We start from the raw sequence: 15,269 nt of genomic DNA, 5'->3' as shown, positions 1-15,269 counted from the left end.
ATTCTTCGTCACATCCTTGTGATTACAACTATTTAACAATGATTCTTGACGGACCACACATTCATGTTAAATTACTGGTTTATTGTATGATAATTTAAACACACACAGAAATATAGAATTCCAATCACTTTCAAATGCCATTATCAATGCCTCAGCTACTGTAAACACCATTCAATGACAGTTTTGTGGATTAGATGTTTATATCTTGACTAGCAGTCACAGACAGACATGGACCAGTAATGATAATATCTCTACTAATAATTAAAATAAGAGATCAAATCCCTGCTCATCCCGTTGTTCCTCCTATTGATATGTAACTACCTGATGGTGACTTGCAGCCGAGAGGAAATTAAAGACTCCAAGTGTTTATGAAACGTGAGGGCTTGTGTGTGAGATAGAGCGTGTGTGTGTGAGTTGTAGATGAGTCTGTAGCAGTAACTGGTCTGGCTCAGGTCGGGATGCGAGAACGTGTCGATGAGTTTAACTTGCTCCACGGTTCCCTGACTGGCCTCTCTGACCACGGCGTGGAACTTCTGCTCCTCCCATGTCGGCCCCGTCCAGAAGCTGATGTCAAAGTTGAAGTGCTCAGGGAACAGGGAAAAAGGCTGGAAGGATGTCCCAGGTGGCGGGCGAGGTCCAAATTGTTGCATGAAGCGTTGGTCGTGTGACCACAGCAGCCGCCAGTCGGGAAGGGAAAACAGAAGCGCGGCCAGAAGGTCCAAATTTAGGGACAAAGTAATGCTGACATGGCTCGTGTTGTCATCTGCATTGCATGCAAACGCCTTTCCAACCAAACCCATTGGCTGTGCCATCAGACGCAGACCCCCCTCCTCTGTAATCAGAGAAACCCCATACGGTGCGAGCAGTGTTTCCAGCCCTTGTCCAAGAGATCTGATTGGCTCACAATCCGAGGGGAAAACACCTCTGAAGAGAAGCTCGTGAAAAACAGGCAGGGCCCAGAGGTTGATGGGGACGCTCCTGAACACCAGGCCGCTAATGCCAAATAACAAGCTATTTACACCATTAGAGACACCACAGGGCTCCTCCTGCTTATTTCCTTCAACACTTTTACTGTTCGACTCTGTTTCCCTATCATTCCCTGCGTTGTTAATCAACTTTTCTTTTTTAGTCAGAATCTCCTCTATGTGAGGGAGCAGTGATGGACGCAGCATATAAGGACCATTTTCGCCTTCAGGATCCACATCATGATCACATGCAGACCTTAAACACTCAGCCCCTTTACTCCTCACCTTCTCTGAGGTGACAGATTTGGCGGACACTAGAGTGCCTCGTGTGTCTGTGCCTCCTTGACTGTCGGAACACGTCAACGGATCTTTTTCCTTGTCTGCAGAGATATGAATGTCAGTGTCTCTTTGAAGTAGGTGGATTGAGTAGAAGTGTGAACCGTCTATATCACGGCAGCACGTCTGCAGCTGTTTGGCCTTGATGAGGAAAGGAACCGTCTCTGTCATCATGGAGACCGGCCACTTCTCCGTCAGTCCTTCGAGAAGAAAATCTTGCACCAATCTGACCGGGTGGACAGAACCTGAGCAGAGAAATCCTCTGATGAAAGGGAGAAGAGAGTGAGCATGTGGTTATGTAACTTTCTTTGCGTTGGTGGTTTCATACGCAAACAGCGTGAGTGCTTTCGCTATACAGTACCTGAACATATAATCACTGAGCTCAGCTGGCATGTTGAACTGGACTTTCTCCCCTTCAACCAACTCCTCCACCTTTAGCGTCCCAGCAGAGACGTAAGGGAGGCTGTGAGTAAACACATGCAGCAAAGCTTTCGCCACATGAAAGCCTTTATCCTGGCTCCTGCACGACACCAACATCCTCATTAGATGATCTGAGCATGTAAACACACATCAAACACACGTGCCCGCGCACACACACACACACACGCACACACGCACACGCACACGCGCACACACACAAAGGGCTGTTTCTATTTGTACACTGCAACACTCACCTTTACTGCTTACCTGTATCCAGTGCATTTGTAGCTCTGGTATTTCTCACTGTCAAAAGGACGGATGTCACTAAGGATTAGCTGTGCTTCTGCTGCCATGGCAGCCACCTGCCAGCTGTTGTGCCACTCCCGCTTCGGCTGGTCCGCTGGTGTGCCGCCCTGTCCGTTGCACAGGGAAACATGAACCTCGCCGTCTTCAGCCAACACCTGAACACAACTGGAGGAACGGAAAAATGAACACAACTTTTTTTCAGTTCATAAAAGTATGGAAACAATTATGACATCATCAGCCCTTAGTCATGATCATTCAATATTTTTTCAATTAATCTATTTACCTATCAATATTACACATATGTTTTACTTTCAGCTTAGCAGGCATACAGCACTTAATATTTATTATCTAATATTTAACTTTCAATTGCCACAGGTAACTTTTTACTTAATTTAAAATTGTTACTCTTGTTACTATACAGTATTAAGCATTGTTCTGAAATGTTATTCCTGACGTGTTGTATTCGTGTGCGTGCAATACTCTAGTGAAAGACACTTTTCCTTTAATGCCTGCATTATCGGACAGTAAAGTTTTGAATCCTAATAGTTCTCAAAACTTGGTATTGATACATTTCAATCAGAAAAAACAATAGAACTTTGATATTGGTTTGGTTTGAAAACTGACAGTGTAAAGGTCCTGTGAAAGGACTGAATCCTGTGGCATGATGCAGTTATACCTGAGGAAGAAGTTTCTCAGGAGTTCTCGGTTCTTTTTGACCCCACTCTTTCTGCCTCTGTGGGGGAAGTTGAAGAGCACACGGTCAAACACGCGGCCCTGCAGGGAGGCACATTCCCCCAGCTTCGTGCAGTCCACCCCGAAGAGCACAGTTCCACCTGAGCAACACAATCACACCAATCGAGTGAGAAAAGACAAGAAGCGCAGCCAGTGGAATGAACCAAAGTGTCCAGGCAGCAACAGGCGTGTACCGGAGTCCTCGATGATCTGGACGTTAGCGGCAGCACCTTCATGCCGCAGTGCCTCGTCCTCACGCTGCAGACAAGTGGCCGTGACGCCGGTGTCCGTGTCAGCGTGGCTCTGACTCATGGACGCAGAAAACGAGAAGTTCCCTTCTCCCACCAGCAGCATGGACCGTGAAGGAGACATGTCCACTGCGAATAGATATGGGGGGAAAACTCCCTGAAATAATAAAAACAACCAAAAACCTGCTCCTCCTTTAGCGGCTCTGAGAGAGAAATGAGCAAAGATGGGACAGTGAACCGTCAATCTCCCTCACCGACGCAGTAAAGGCTTATTTACAATGTGTCAGTGACTGTCTCGGCTCACAGACACGGATTAAATGGAATGTGAGGTGGAATAAAGCTGTTGATCCTCTCCTCTGCTCCGCTGCGGAACATGAGACGTGATTCTCACCTGGAGACGCTGGCTTTGGTCGCTGTGTCGCACACTCATTCGTCCGGCATGAAACAACACGCGAGGAACGTTGAGGTGCGCGCCCGAGCTCACAAACGTGCACCTGTGCCAAAAAAAACCCCCAAAACAAACGCATTTCACGTTAAAAGCAACGTAAGCGAATGTGTATTCTTTATCCTATTATAAATGAATATAATAATAATATATAAATAAACGTATGCAAATCAGAGTGTGTGTTTTTTTTTTATTAAACTCGTGTTTCCGGGGGGACGTGATGCAGGGTGGAGCGTCACATCTGGAGGAGGGAGCCCCACTCACAGCATCAGTTCATCCCAGCATCACCTGCCATCGTTTACTGAAGGGTTTATTGAAGAAGAACGTCCAGCTGACAGTTTATCTGATGTGCAGCGATCAGTTCCGCCCGGAATTCTAAGGCGTTTTGATCGCATCGGACGTAGGTAGCAACGTGTACGTACATGCATGTGTTTTTGCTGATGCTAAGGTCACGCTAGCTAACGGATGTTGCTGCACCTGCACATGAAAACAACAGACAGCCTGACATGATGCACAGTGTAGCGACCATCTCTGTTATTCAAGGTTCAAATCGAATGTAAACCAATTCAAAATATTAAGTTTGAATATGGGAATTTTGTTTGCACCCTTGATGATGTCATTAACTTTTGAGTAACTGTCTCTAGTTGTATATGTTGGTGCAGCAACAGACCTGTACATATACTATTAATATCTATACCTATATATCTATGTTATTTATATATGAGAATGTCTGCATTCAATATAGATATTGTGTGAAAGATGTCCGGCTTGAGTAAAACCACAAGTAGCCAAGGATAAACTGTATTTTCTGTTCTGTTTTTCCTGCTTTATGCTCGACCTCTGTTCTCTTCATGCAGGGACAAAGTCTGGAACATCCAACTGCAGATGGTCATCTTAAAACTGTCCTTTGTGTATTTTTTGTGTCGTGTAGGAAGTGTTACACCCACATGGGCAGCGTCCTGGCTTTGACCTGTGGTCCGGGCCATCAGAACTGGCCTTTCTCCACGGACCCCCCTCCTCCTCGCTGGGACACACATCCTGCTCACTGGGACAGTCCACCGCGCTGGGAAAGGAGAGATGGCCGCCTGCCCAACCCAGGCAGCTTTCACTCTCTCCACAGAAGCTGCAAAGGTACTGTATGTCTTTGATAAACAGCAAGAAGTGTGACATGTACCCAGGAACCCTTGAGTCACAAAACTGAACACTCGATGCATAAGGTCAACATCTTTTTTGATGGTTCATAGGCTGCCAGATGTTTCAAAAGCAATGCCAATATAATTGTCATTTAACATAGAATATATTTTCATCTATCGCAGAAGTGTACATGCACTTTATGCTCTTAAAATAATGTGTAAAAGTGTAAACTGTATTTTTTTCAGCTGTAGCTGTGTAAATGCCAGTTTTGTTATAATAATGCTGCACCGGCCAAAAAATTGCTACACAAAAGTCTTACTGAAATCAATCACCATTAGAAGTGCAGAATAATCAGAATATTACAGTACCTGTATCTGTATGTAATTGTACAACAAACCCATGATTAAAACACTAAGCCCAGTTAAAAAATCTAATGAATAAAATCATTCTCCTTTTCTTCTCAGATGTTTTTCCTCAACAGATTGAAGGAGTTAAGATGATCCTCAATAAAACTCTGAGCAGCTTCTTCAAGGTGACTCTTCATCATTTGACATTCATTTACATGCAAACCATTTGTTGCAGGTAAAGACGTCAAGAGTATAAATGTTGTAATACCTGATGTTTACTTTGTGTATGTTTGTTTCCAGGCCAGTCATACTCTGCATCTCAGTGCTGTTAATCCTTCGCACTACCGGTTCCACGTGGAGCATCTGCAGTCTGATGATTACAGCAAAGACAAGGTCAAGCACGGGTCATCAGATGATGAATATTTTACTGCTACTTTATCAGTCATGTTTTTAGCTGCTATATTGGAGAAGAAAGAACTTCTGCCTTTATGAGTTGTCGGGTTTCACACTGATGCCTCCTCACATTTCAGGATGCCCCAGCACTGATCGGTGAGATGGACTCTTCAGGTAGCCTGAACGCTCACGCTCTGGTGCATCTCACTGAGCGTGTACGAGCCAGGTCCGTCTTCCAGGTGAGGTCCAAATGTCCATCTCTTTCCACATATGTATCTATCACAAACCACATTCACTCTCCATGTCTATAAAAGTCAGTTATTTTTCGCTAAGTTCACGCACTTTGCTGAAAAACAGTCAAACAGTCAAACTCTTGTGTTATAGACTCAGCAGTCCCAATTTGTAACGTGGCAGTTTGAGACCGAGTACAGAGGGAATGACTTCACTGCCGCTGTGACAGTAGCCAACCCGGACGTCCTCAGAGAGTCAGGTGATAAATGATGCGTGGAACAATTAGAGCCCCACCTGAGCATTACAGTAATTGCTCAATTATTTTGCACCTGCATTTGTATGAAGACAAACATTTGCATATCAATGTTGGTTGATAGGTTTGAGGATATGATATTGTTTCTCCTGGTATGATATATTTATATTAGCTTTTAAAACTCAGTACAGCCTGACAGATTTATCAGTTGGCAGATATGAATTATGAAAACTTTAATTTTACAGAATTAACAATGCAGAAAAGATGTGCATTTACGTTTAAATTTTACAAGAAAAATACATTTATTTTCTTAATTCAAGTTCTACATTTTTGGTTGTACCGGTGTTCTCTTTATATTAAGAATCATTTATAATAAAGTATATGGTTAGACCATAAAATATCAAACCTCAATTACATTTCTCTCTCATGAGGGTTTGATAATCACATCTAAGGAATCATTGCCAACATTTAAAAAATGTATAAACTTATCAGCGGGATATATCGATAACGAAATCTTTTTACACCCTAATCTCGGTATCGGTCCCCAGAAATCCACATCGGTCGGCCTCTAGTCCTTCCTATCTGCCTTCAAACTGATTTATGGTACCACCTTACCTAATCTAATCTACTATGTGTCTGCAATGTATCTGTGTGTTACTCTGCTACAGTTATCCTTGTGGCACACTTCCTGCAGAGTGTGTCTTCTGGACTGGTGTTAGGAGGGGAGCTGGTCTACCATCGCGGCAGAGCGGAGGAAGGAGGAATTCTTACTTTGGCTGGACAGTACTCTCGTGAGAATTTGGTTTTATTTGTGTATCCACTTTTAACACCTGACTTCATTTAGTTGGCTCATTCTCTGAACTGTTCTGATTCATCGAGCAGCAGCATGTTTCTTCCTCTTGACGCAGGACCAAACTGGGTGGCGACACTGAATGCGGGAAAAGGAGGTGCCCACGCCAGCTACTATCACAGAGCTAACAAACAGGTACAGAAAATACCACCAGAATATATAAATACAACATATGCTGCATTTTGCAAAAATGATTGTGCATGTGTGCATGTTCACCAGATCCAAGTGGGAGTGGAGTTTGAAGCCAGTACCAGGACACAAGAGACCACAGCCTCGTTTGGGTATCAGATGGAACTCCCAGAGGCCAACATGGTGTTTCGAGGTAACTTTCTTTCTTATGTCATGTTTAATGAAAATAATTCAGAAAACATACAGAGACATTTTTCTGTGTGTGTATCCAGGTATGATAAACAGTCGGTGTATAATAGGAGGCGTGTTGGAGAAGCGCCTGACCCCACTCCCTGCCACCTTGATCATGGGTGCCTTTGTAAATCACAGAGGTGACAAGCTGCAAGTGGGGCTCGGTGTCAATGTGGGATAATCCTCCACTAACCCCTGCTGGTAATACAGCCCAACGTGGGGAGGACCGTCCAGGGACCCGTTCGAGAGGCTTCACAATAACCCAACCTTCCAAGTTTTATCTACTTCGGTAAAACACTTGGAACCAGCAGAGTATTGTGGATTTGTTTTAGGGTGTTGAAGCCCAAAATGTTTCCTTAAAACGATGCATCGAATCTTGCAACCTACCTCTTGAAATGGTGATGATGTTCTCTGATGGCGACAAGAGGATTACACAGACTGGATTAACATTTGAGGGGCTCCACTTATGTGACTTGAGATGAGTTTTCTTCTCCCTGAAACCAGACTGGACACCACCTTCTGGACAATGGAAACCGAAAGGATAAGAGACATACTGTACTTTCAACTGAAAATAATATACAATTTTATACTGTAGCTAGACATAAAGAAAATATATGTTTAAAGATTGCATTCAAAGCTATTTATGTTTTTATGTCTTAGACCATTAACTATGGTTTGTGTATACCTGAACTGGATGTTGACAATTTTCTCCAGCACATTATTGTGGTTTGTAAGAGCAATACATAATTTTCCCCATCATCCAGGCAGCCACTGGTTTATATTTGTGCCAGTGTAATAAAAAAAATAAACTCAGGCAAACAGCAAAACTGAATCTGTGCAAGGCAAAATTTTAAAGCATCCGATTGCTTGAATGCACCAACATGTATGAGGTTTGAAAGAGTTGCTGCCCCACAGTATTACCACATGATAGTAACAGAGGAAAAATATAGAAGATTAAATGTAATTATCTTCAGACAGTTTCAGTGAGATGGTTTTTACCAACTAAAGCTTTAGAGGATCAATTTAGAAACAAAAGTGTTCAGCAGGAACTTAGTAATAACTCTTGGGTGATGCTGAAACATTATGAACCCTAAAACCATGCGTTTGATTCTGTGTGATTGTCATCTTTTCTTTGCCAGGGTATAAAAGTATATGAGTGTTCCCCACAGGAACAAATGAACCGTTGTGCTGCGCATCATGTTAACCCCAGGTGAGGGTTGTGTGAGCAGCTGTGCTCGGTAACTCCATTGAACCGGTACTCTTCTGTATGTGATCATGTGGAAACTCTGACCTGTATGCAACCTGCACTACCCACGCTGCTTCTGGGCATTTCCAGTCCTATTTAACAATTTCAATGTTTTGAATGTATAATTTATACATAATGTATTATAGGCATGGAGAGAGGTGGAGGGGAATGACTGTATTTTGGGGCTTAATTTAATAAAGATGTTATTTATATTATAGTGAAACAGTTTTTTCTTCAACATATTGTAGTTCTGAAAATATAGTACTGCACATTCATTGAGCTTTAAAGCCACTATCAGCAGTTCTTTATACTGTATTAACTGGACCAATAAATACATGTGTCTTGATGGGGTTGGTTCTTAGTGACAAACCAACAGAAAACATTCTTAACATAATTAAGACATAATTCTTAACTTAGCTTCTTAGCTTCAACTTATTGTTTAGATTTTTGTGTGTTTAGTTTAACATCTAGTAAATTTAAGAGCCAGATATTTTTTTCACGGACCTAAATTGGAGGTTATACATATAACCAATGTTCCCTGATGGAGGGAAACAAAGTACAACACATCAGTTAATGGGGTTAGGTTGAATCTGCCATTTACTGATTGGTTGTACTGAATGTACCCATCGAAAGGGAACAAAGCTAATAGGTGAGTGATTATGGGCACCAGAAACTGAGGCGCTTTCTGCTTAATTTCCTGTTTCTCTCCTTTTCACCCTTCTCCTTTTTATGAAGCAGTCTCATAAAGAACCAGAATTGTATTGGTGGAACAGTGTTTATAGCACTGTGGCCTCACAGCAAGGAGGTCCTTGGTTTGAATTCTAGTTTGGAGTTTGCATGTTCTCCACTCGTCTGCATGGGTTTCTCCAGGTACTGCCACCCTCATACAATCTAAAGACATATTGGGGTTGGGTTATCTGAAGACTCTCCCTGCGATATGCTGGCGACCTGTCCAGAGTGTTCCCCTGCCTCTTGCTCAATGTCAGCCGGGATTGGCTCCAGGTAGATAATGGACGGATGGATCTTTTTGTCAAACTTGTGCTTTCACGTGCTTTACATGAACTTTGTATCCAAAATATGATACTCAATTTTCTCTATTAGAACTAAACCAGACATTTAGAAAATACATCATTAATACTGCAAAGCAACCACAATATTGTAAAACCCATTATTCATTAGTGGCTTTTAAAACCTTTTAATACAAAAATGCAAAAAAAAGTGATATTACTGTTACTGTACACCCATCTACTGTATATACAAATATATTCATATGTAAGGTCTGTAAACATTTGACTTGTTGATTCTGATAACAGCGCATGTGGCAACATCAGCTCCCAGTGGCAAAGATAAAAGCTGATTCTCAGTCCGTTTAAACTGCTGACAGTTATTTGTCTCTGAAAAAGGAGAAGAATCTCTTCGCTCCGTCTCCCTTCACTCTCAGAGATTTGCTTCTTTGGAGTCCCACTGTCTTTTCTCTCTCCTGCTCTTTGTCCTGCTCTCTCTTCTCCTCCCGTTGCTGCACCTGCTGATTGATCACCAGACGCATGTCCTCCTGCAACAATACAGAAAAGAAAATCCACCTCAATGTGTTGCCAAAAGGCATCATTTTGAATTTTGGATCCATGAACAAAGACCCACCTGCCAGGCTTCCAGCTCCTGAGACAGCGCCACCTTGTGTTTGATGGTGTTGAGAAGCTGCTGAGTAAGGGATTCTTTCTCCTGGCGCACTGTGGCCAACTCACTCTCCAAGGAACTGAACATTGATGAACATGGGAATTAGCTAAACATATGTCACTGTGGTTTCTAATGAAATCAGTTCAAATCAAATCAACACGAGATGCTGTGTATCATCACCTGTAGCTCGGCTTTTCTTTACTGCCTCCGAACTGCTTGACTTCTTCCCTCAAAGTCTCCAGCTCTTCTCGCTGGGACTGTAGCTGCAGAGTGGAAAAGAAAAAGGCATACAAAAGTCATCATAATATTATATTTTTCCTTTTTTAAAACACTCAGCTCTGAGATCCTGATCCAGATATGTTTCAAGACGCCCATTAAAATAGTCCACTTTGAAAACTGCTCTGTGTTTGATGAAAACAATTAACTTCTTATTCACTCCTCCTAAATCTACAAACATGCAAATATCTTCTTGATTACTGGACACGAGAACAAAAAAATCTATTATCAGTGTTTGTAAGTTCCCACATCGCACTTGATAGTGGACCACAGCTGACACAATATTAGTGGTGATATCATAGAATATAATATACTGTTCAGCACAAACAAAGTGAAGCTGGGTAATATTTAACAAAGTAAACAGGGACTTTTAACTGTAACAATTCTATTGTTACATTTGGTAGCAAAGATTTCACTTTTCACAGGTATTCATAACCCACTGAAATGGAAACCAGCAACAACTCATTGTGTTTCCTCCACTCAGTCAATCACCATTTTAAATTGTGTGTGTGTGTGTGTGTGTATGTATGTGTGTGTACAGTTCGACAGACCTCTTCTTTGAGTGTCTGTATCTCTTCGTCTCTTGCTTGCAGGACTGTAGAATGAGCTAGAAGAGCCTCTTTAGCCTGAACAACAGGAGAAACAGACAGAAGGTTCACAGCGTTCACAACATATATTAGAAGCTGTTTGTGCTTTTGATGCAAACCGGTTGAGAATGTCAGAAAGCAGTTTAGTATCAAAGTAGTTAAGTGCGGATGTGAGTACAGGGTCAGAGTTAGTGCACAAGTAAGACGGTGCAGTTATTGTGCAGATGCCGGTGTGTTGTGTGTGTGTGTCTCTCTCTTGTGAGTACCTGTGATTGCTGAATCTCACTAAGCAGAGACAGAGGTTGTGTGTGAGCACTGTCCAGGAAGCTCTCCTCTCCCTGGCCCAGAGCTTTTTGCTTCAGAGAGCGATTCAAGGTACGCAACTCAAACACCACTCCCTGCTCCTGCTCTATCTACATGTAGACACACAAACACACATGCAGTGAGACACAGACACACGAATCAAGAGCTTAAAACTAGTCATGTTAGTGTCTTATTCTGTTAGTGGTGAGTGACACCTCCTGCAACACATGGTTCCCTCCCTGTTCCCTCAGCGTCGTGTTTCAGTGCAACACCTCAGTGACTGATCCTCACCTCTGCTTCTTTGTCCTTCAGTTTCATCTGCAGGTCAGATATTCTCTCTCTCTGTCCCTCTCTCTCCATTCGGAGTCTGTCGCCGTCCTCCTGTGAGGCTTTGAGTTGGGCCTCCATGTACGACAGCCGCTCCAGCAAAACTCGATTCTGTGCAGGAGGGAGGGAAACATGGATGAAGATAAGGAGACTTGGCACTCATGAGACAGGCACTGGCTGTATGATTGTGCTTCTGATCAACATTTAAATACATTTGCAATTCATTTTTAAACGGATTTGAAGCTTTGACATATATACGTACTTGCATAGTGAGTAATGTGTCTGTTAAATCTTAATGCATTTACTCCATATTGTGCTTTTATATCCTCGCCCCTGTCCTTTTTTTTTTGATAGGGGTGCTTTCGATGAAACTTTGTGGAAGGATGGGACATTGGCAAAGAAACAGCCCATTACATTTTGGCACAGATCTGAACAAGGCTGCAGATCACTTTAACATTGCGAGATAGGGCGTTCTTTGAGATTTTCATTGGTTTCCCATAAGGGAATAATTCATGGGTCATGAAGAAAAAAATTTGCCACATTTAGGGGACTGATATCTGGGAGTTTGATGCAGCTTGATTGAATTTGAAGGGACTGGTAGGCTATGGCAGAGGTATGCACTCACGTCAGAATTAAGCCACCTAAAACATCAAGAAGCTTGAGACGTTAAAGCAAAAATCTTAAAATTTTTATAGACATAATTTAACAGTACTTGTTTTTCTTTCAGAAAAAGCCATATATTGCAAACAGGTGCATGGTCCCAACAAAACTCTGCTAGTTTGAAATGTCAAGTATACCTCGGCTTGAATATTCTGTATCTGGGAGAAGCTGATATTTCTGCTGAAAGACGATTCATCCATCTCTTCCCTGAGGGAACGAAGCTCAATCCTCAAGGAGTGCTCCAGTGTTACAGCCTGGATGGGAGGGAGATGAAAAGGTTTTAAAAAAGGCTGTTATTCAACGAGTGACAAAGATAGGACTCCCAAAACCTGCTGGTCTGCATTGTTCTCGTCTGTGAGAGTGTGACGTGACACCACAGCGACGCAGACACTTCCCACGCACAGACACACCACACATATACACCTAGATTCTCTTCATTCTAACTGCATTACAACAGAATCATGACGTTTCTCTTCGCCAGGTATCAAGGCTACCCTCAAACTGACCTCTGCCAGCTGCTCCACCAATCGTTGGTTATGATTGGCCAACTGAGTCAGTTGCTCGCTCTCGTCTCTCCTGCGGTCTCTTCCATGGCTGTGATGGCGCTCCACCTCGGCCCTCAGGGAGAACAAATCCGCCGTCAGCTCTGCCTCTTTCTGTCCAGAGTCCAGTTCATTCATCTCCAGCCTCCTCTGAAGAACATGCTTTTCCTGCTGTAAAACCTGAGACAGTGAACGCAACATGAACTGACTTTGAGGCACCATGAAAATATCCGATACTGAAATAGATGGATCATTTTATTTCTGCCTTCTTGTTGCTTTGAATATGAAGTGAAATGGTAACATATGCTGGTTTCTATAGGCAGGTTACTCTTGGCTCAGGGAAAGCACCAGTATTCGATTTTGAGTGCCCAAGGCTCTGTTCTATTACGCATTACAGGAAGCTATGACAGTGAGTCTGAAAACACAATGACATGTCCCTGAAACTGAGACAGCTAAATGGAATCCAGCCAACAATAAAGTTATAATTGATATCTGGTTTCCTAATGTCACATGTTATATTGACTCATTATAATAGGCTTATCATAGGGACAGCTTAACACTGCCAAAGCAATAAATGTATATGAATGTGTCAGTCATTTACACAGAAAAACACTCAAAGAATACACCAGCGTTCATAACGGTTGCAATAACTACTCTAAATATTGAGGATAATATCTCTCTGCATGTTTCTCCTCATTAGCTATAGTCCTTAGTCTAATTTATTTTCTGTGTAATTTGCAAAAACAAAAGTAAAGTAAAGTAAAGTTTAGTAAAGTAAAGTAAAGTAAAGTAAAGTAAAGTAAAGTAAAGTAAAGTAAAGTAAAGAATAGTAAAGTAAAGTAAAGTAAAGTAAAGTCAAATGCATGTGGAAGATTTTAATGTTGTTTTTATATTAGTTTTATGTTCTATGTTTTTTAAATCTATTTCAGTAGATTAGATGGAATTAATATAAAATGGAATAAAGTGAGTTAATTTTAGTTTTAAAGTAAATAAATTCCACACAACAATTACACTGCAGGCTCGAATCACTCAGGTGTGATTTGCTAGTTGGTAAAAGTTTGCAGTTCCCACCTCCCTATAGTTTTTATTAATGTTAGAAAACTTATAGCCGCCTCATCCTTACCTCCATCTCCCTCTCCCTCTGCTCCAGAGAGGCCGCCAGCTCCTCATTCTTCTCCAGCAACGCCTGTCCCAGCTCCGCAGCCAGGATCAGATCTGTCTCTATCTCTCCTGTGCCATCGAGACAGCCAGGAGAGGAGGTAGATGAAGGGAGAGCAAAGGAGAGAGACATTGAGGAAGATGAGGACAGAGGGAAGAAGGAGTCCTCCATGCTGGGGGAGGGCAGACTGCTTTTTCTCGGGGTGAACATTGTTGACAGTTGCAGGTTTGTAGGTCTCGGTTAGAAAAGCATCATCCCAGATCTTGTAATCCACTCATACAGGTTGCAAGAAGGCAGCCATGATCTTTGTTTGTGTACAATCAGGAATCCAATTGTGTTTAAGTGAGTAGTCCAATTTGTCTCAGCCAAACTCCTTCACTGGGATGCCAGTGGTCCTGATACTGGTGTCATTTAAATCTCTGTCTTCACAGACAACTCTGTGGGCAAAGGAAAGACCTTCAGTAACACAGAAGAGCACAATAAACATATTTGTCAACTGTAACAGTGAAAATCAGGACATGTACATGGATGATGTGAAAACCAAACGAGTTGTTTTCTAGTAATACAATCACACATGGCTTTTAACGAGGTCTTTTGTCTGAGGGGCGCTTTTGTTACTTTGACCGAAATACCAGCTCCTCTGTTGTGTTGTCCTGCCCCCTCCCTAAATTCCAAAGGCATTGTGCTCCACTGTTTCCTACAAAGACAACAAAGTAATTAACTCTTCTCATTACAGTCTCTAAAGTAATCAATTTGAACCAAATCACTTAGACCTAATCACCACATCCACCTTCTAAGTCAATATTAAGTCTCCATGAGAAGTTAGTACAACGTTATATAGTTTCCTGTCATTATTCTGTTTATATAAACTGAATTTCAGTCTCAGACTGTCTCCTCAGTTTCACCTCAGTCATTTCTGCCTTGACGCCTGATGTCCCCATATGTGTCCTCACCTGTTATGGTAACACCCCATGAAACCGGGCTGTCAACCAACTTAAAATCATTATGAAAACAAAATAATGAACTTGTTCTTACTCCAGCTATAATTAGCATGTTTTTATTATCTGAAATGAAATAATCCGTTTTAACCCACCTGATTAAAGAACAAATGTTAAGTCTGTCTTACCTGACAGTTCCCAGCCAACGCGCAGTAAACAGGTACAGTCTTCCTGTTTGGTGAGTGTGCGTCTGTGTGTGTGTCTGTGAGTGTGGGTGTGTTTGTACAAGAGAGGCTCAGCTAGTTTCCTTGGCAGTGGAAACATACAGCATGTAAATACAGCCAGTGGCTCCACCTCTAGAGGTAAGGTAAAGGGAGCAAGCAGAGGGAGGAATAATCATTGAGCAGGGAAGATGTGGAACAGTGTAAATTAGTCATTGCTATGACATCTAGTGGCTGAATAAGGTCGGGGGAAACATATAGTGTATTAACTCTGAGGAATGTGTTGTTGCAAAGTCCAACATGATGCAGTTTGAGT

General features: G+C 42.2%; 3 protein-coding genes across 7 annotated transcripts; 1 reads left to right on the top strand and 2 right to left on the bottom strand.

Annotated features, from left to right (window-relative positions):
- Positions 1 to 60: 60 nt before the first annotated feature.
- fdxacb1 (ferredoxin-fold anticodon binding domain containing 1) lies at positions 61 to 3,453 on the bottom strand. Its single transcript, XM_035178975.2, has 6 exons — positions 3,399 to 3,453; positions 2,954 to 3,210; positions 2,704 to 2,860; positions 1,989 to 2,192; positions 1,663 to 1,821; positions 61 to 1,563 (listed from the first exon to the last, which is right to left on the bottom strand). The coding sequence occupies exons 2-6, from the start codon at positions 3,129 to 3,131 to the stop codon at positions 318 to 320; spliced, it is 1,944 nt and encodes a 647-aa protein (XP_035034866.2). The 5' UTR covers positions 3,132 to 3,210; positions 3,399 to 3,453; the 3' UTR covers positions 61 to 317.
- Positions 3,454 to 3,689: 236 nt separating this feature from the next.
- On the top strand, positions 3,690 to 8,483 carry si:dkey-71l1.1 (uncharacterized protein LOC569883 homolog). Of its 3 annotated transcripts, none has more exons than XM_035178980.2 (10): positions 3,690 to 3,852; positions 4,384 to 4,583; positions 5,051 to 5,118; positions 5,234 to 5,326; positions 5,464 to 5,565; positions 5,711 to 5,816; positions 6,479 to 6,601; positions 6,719 to 6,795; positions 6,880 to 6,982; positions 7,062 to 8,483. In XM_035178980.2, the coding sequence occupies exons 2-10, from the start codon at positions 4,400 to 4,402 to the stop codon at positions 7,199 to 7,201; spliced, it is 996 nt and encodes a 331-aa protein (XP_035034871.1). In that variant the 5' UTR covers positions 3,690 to 3,852; positions 4,384 to 4,399; the 3' UTR covers positions 7,202 to 8,483. The 3 variants fall into 3 exon arrangements, with proteins under 3 accessions (XP_035034871.1, XP_035034870.1, XP_035034869.1); XM_035178979.2 differs by having other exon boundaries at positions 3,690 to 3,856; XM_035178978.2 differs by having other exon boundaries at positions 3,690 to 3,866.
- A 951-nt stretch (positions 8,484 to 9,434) lies between these two features.
- bicdl2 (BICD family like cargo adaptor 2) lies at positions 9,435 to 15,054 on the bottom strand. Of its 3 annotated transcripts, none has more exons than XM_035177746.2 (10): positions 14,921 to 15,054; positions 13,759 to 14,231; positions 12,600 to 12,815; positions 12,231 to 12,347; positions 11,398 to 11,544; positions 11,070 to 11,216; positions 10,768 to 10,842; positions 10,121 to 10,203; positions 9,905 to 10,019; positions 9,435 to 9,818 (listed from the first exon to the last, which is right to left on the bottom strand). In XM_035177746.2, the coding sequence occupies exons 2-10, from the start codon at positions 14,002 to 14,004 to the stop codon at positions 9,651 to 9,653; spliced, it is 1,314 nt and encodes a 437-aa protein (XP_035033637.1). In that variant the 5' UTR covers positions 14,005 to 14,231; positions 14,921 to 15,054; the 3' UTR covers positions 9,435 to 9,650. The 3 variants fall into 3 exon arrangements, with proteins under 3 accessions (XP_035033637.1, XP_035033639.1, XP_035033640.1); XM_035177748.2 differs by having other exon boundaries at positions 13,759 to 14,250; positions 14,921 to 15,019; XM_035177749.2 differs by lacking the exon at positions 11,070 to 11,216.
- Positions 15,055 to 15,269: the final 215 nt, after the last annotated feature.

Source organism: Hippoglossus stenolepis, chromosome 15, assembly GCF_022539355.2.
Source record: "Hippoglossus stenolepis isolate QCI-W04-F060 chromosome 15, HSTE1.2, whole genome shotgun sequence".
Classification (NCBI taxonomy): domain Eukaryota; kingdom Metazoa; phylum Chordata; class Actinopteri; order Pleuronectiformes; family Pleuronectidae; genus Hippoglossus; species Hippoglossus stenolepis.
Note: the sequence above shows the minus strand (reverse complement) of the source record. Positions and strands in the feature narration are given on the sequence as shown.

Coding starts and splice junctions, on each gene's coding strand:
- si:dkey-71l1.1 (XM_035178980.2), top strand. CDS start 4,400: ATGGGCAGCGTCCTGGCTTTGACCTGTGGTCCGGGCCATCAGAACTGG. Junction 6,602..6,718: donor TTTGGCTGGACAGTACTCTC/GTGAGAATTTGG, acceptor CTCTTGACGCAG/GACCAAACTGGGTGGCGACA. Junction 6,796..6,879: donor ATCACAGAGCTAACAAACAG/GTACAGAAAATA, acceptor CATGTTCACCAG/ATCCAAGTGGGAGTGGAGTT.
- fdxacb1 (XM_035178975.2), bottom strand. CDS start 3,131: ATGTCTCCTTCACGGTCCATGCTGCTGGTGGGAGAAGGGAACTTCTCG. Junction 2,193..2,703: donor CTGAGAAACTTCTTCCTCAG/GTATAACTGCAT, acceptor CCGTTCCTCCAG/TTGTGTTCAGGTGTTGGCTG. Junction 1,564..1,662: donor CTCAGTGATTATATGTTCAG/GTACTGTATAGC, acceptor CCCTTTCATCAG/AGGATTTCTCTGCTCAGGTT.
- bicdl2 (XM_035177746.2), bottom strand. CDS start 14,004: ATGTTCACCCCGAGAAAAAGCAGTCTGCCCTCCCCCAGCATGGAGGAC. Junction 12,348..12,599: donor TGGTGGAGCAGCTGGCAGAG/GTCAGTTTGAGG, acceptor CCTCCCATCCAG/GCTGTAACACTGGAGCACTC. Junction 10,204..10,767: donor TACAGACACTCAAAGAAGAG/GTCTGTCGAACT, acceptor TCCACTCTGCAG/CTACAGTCCCAGCGAGAAGA.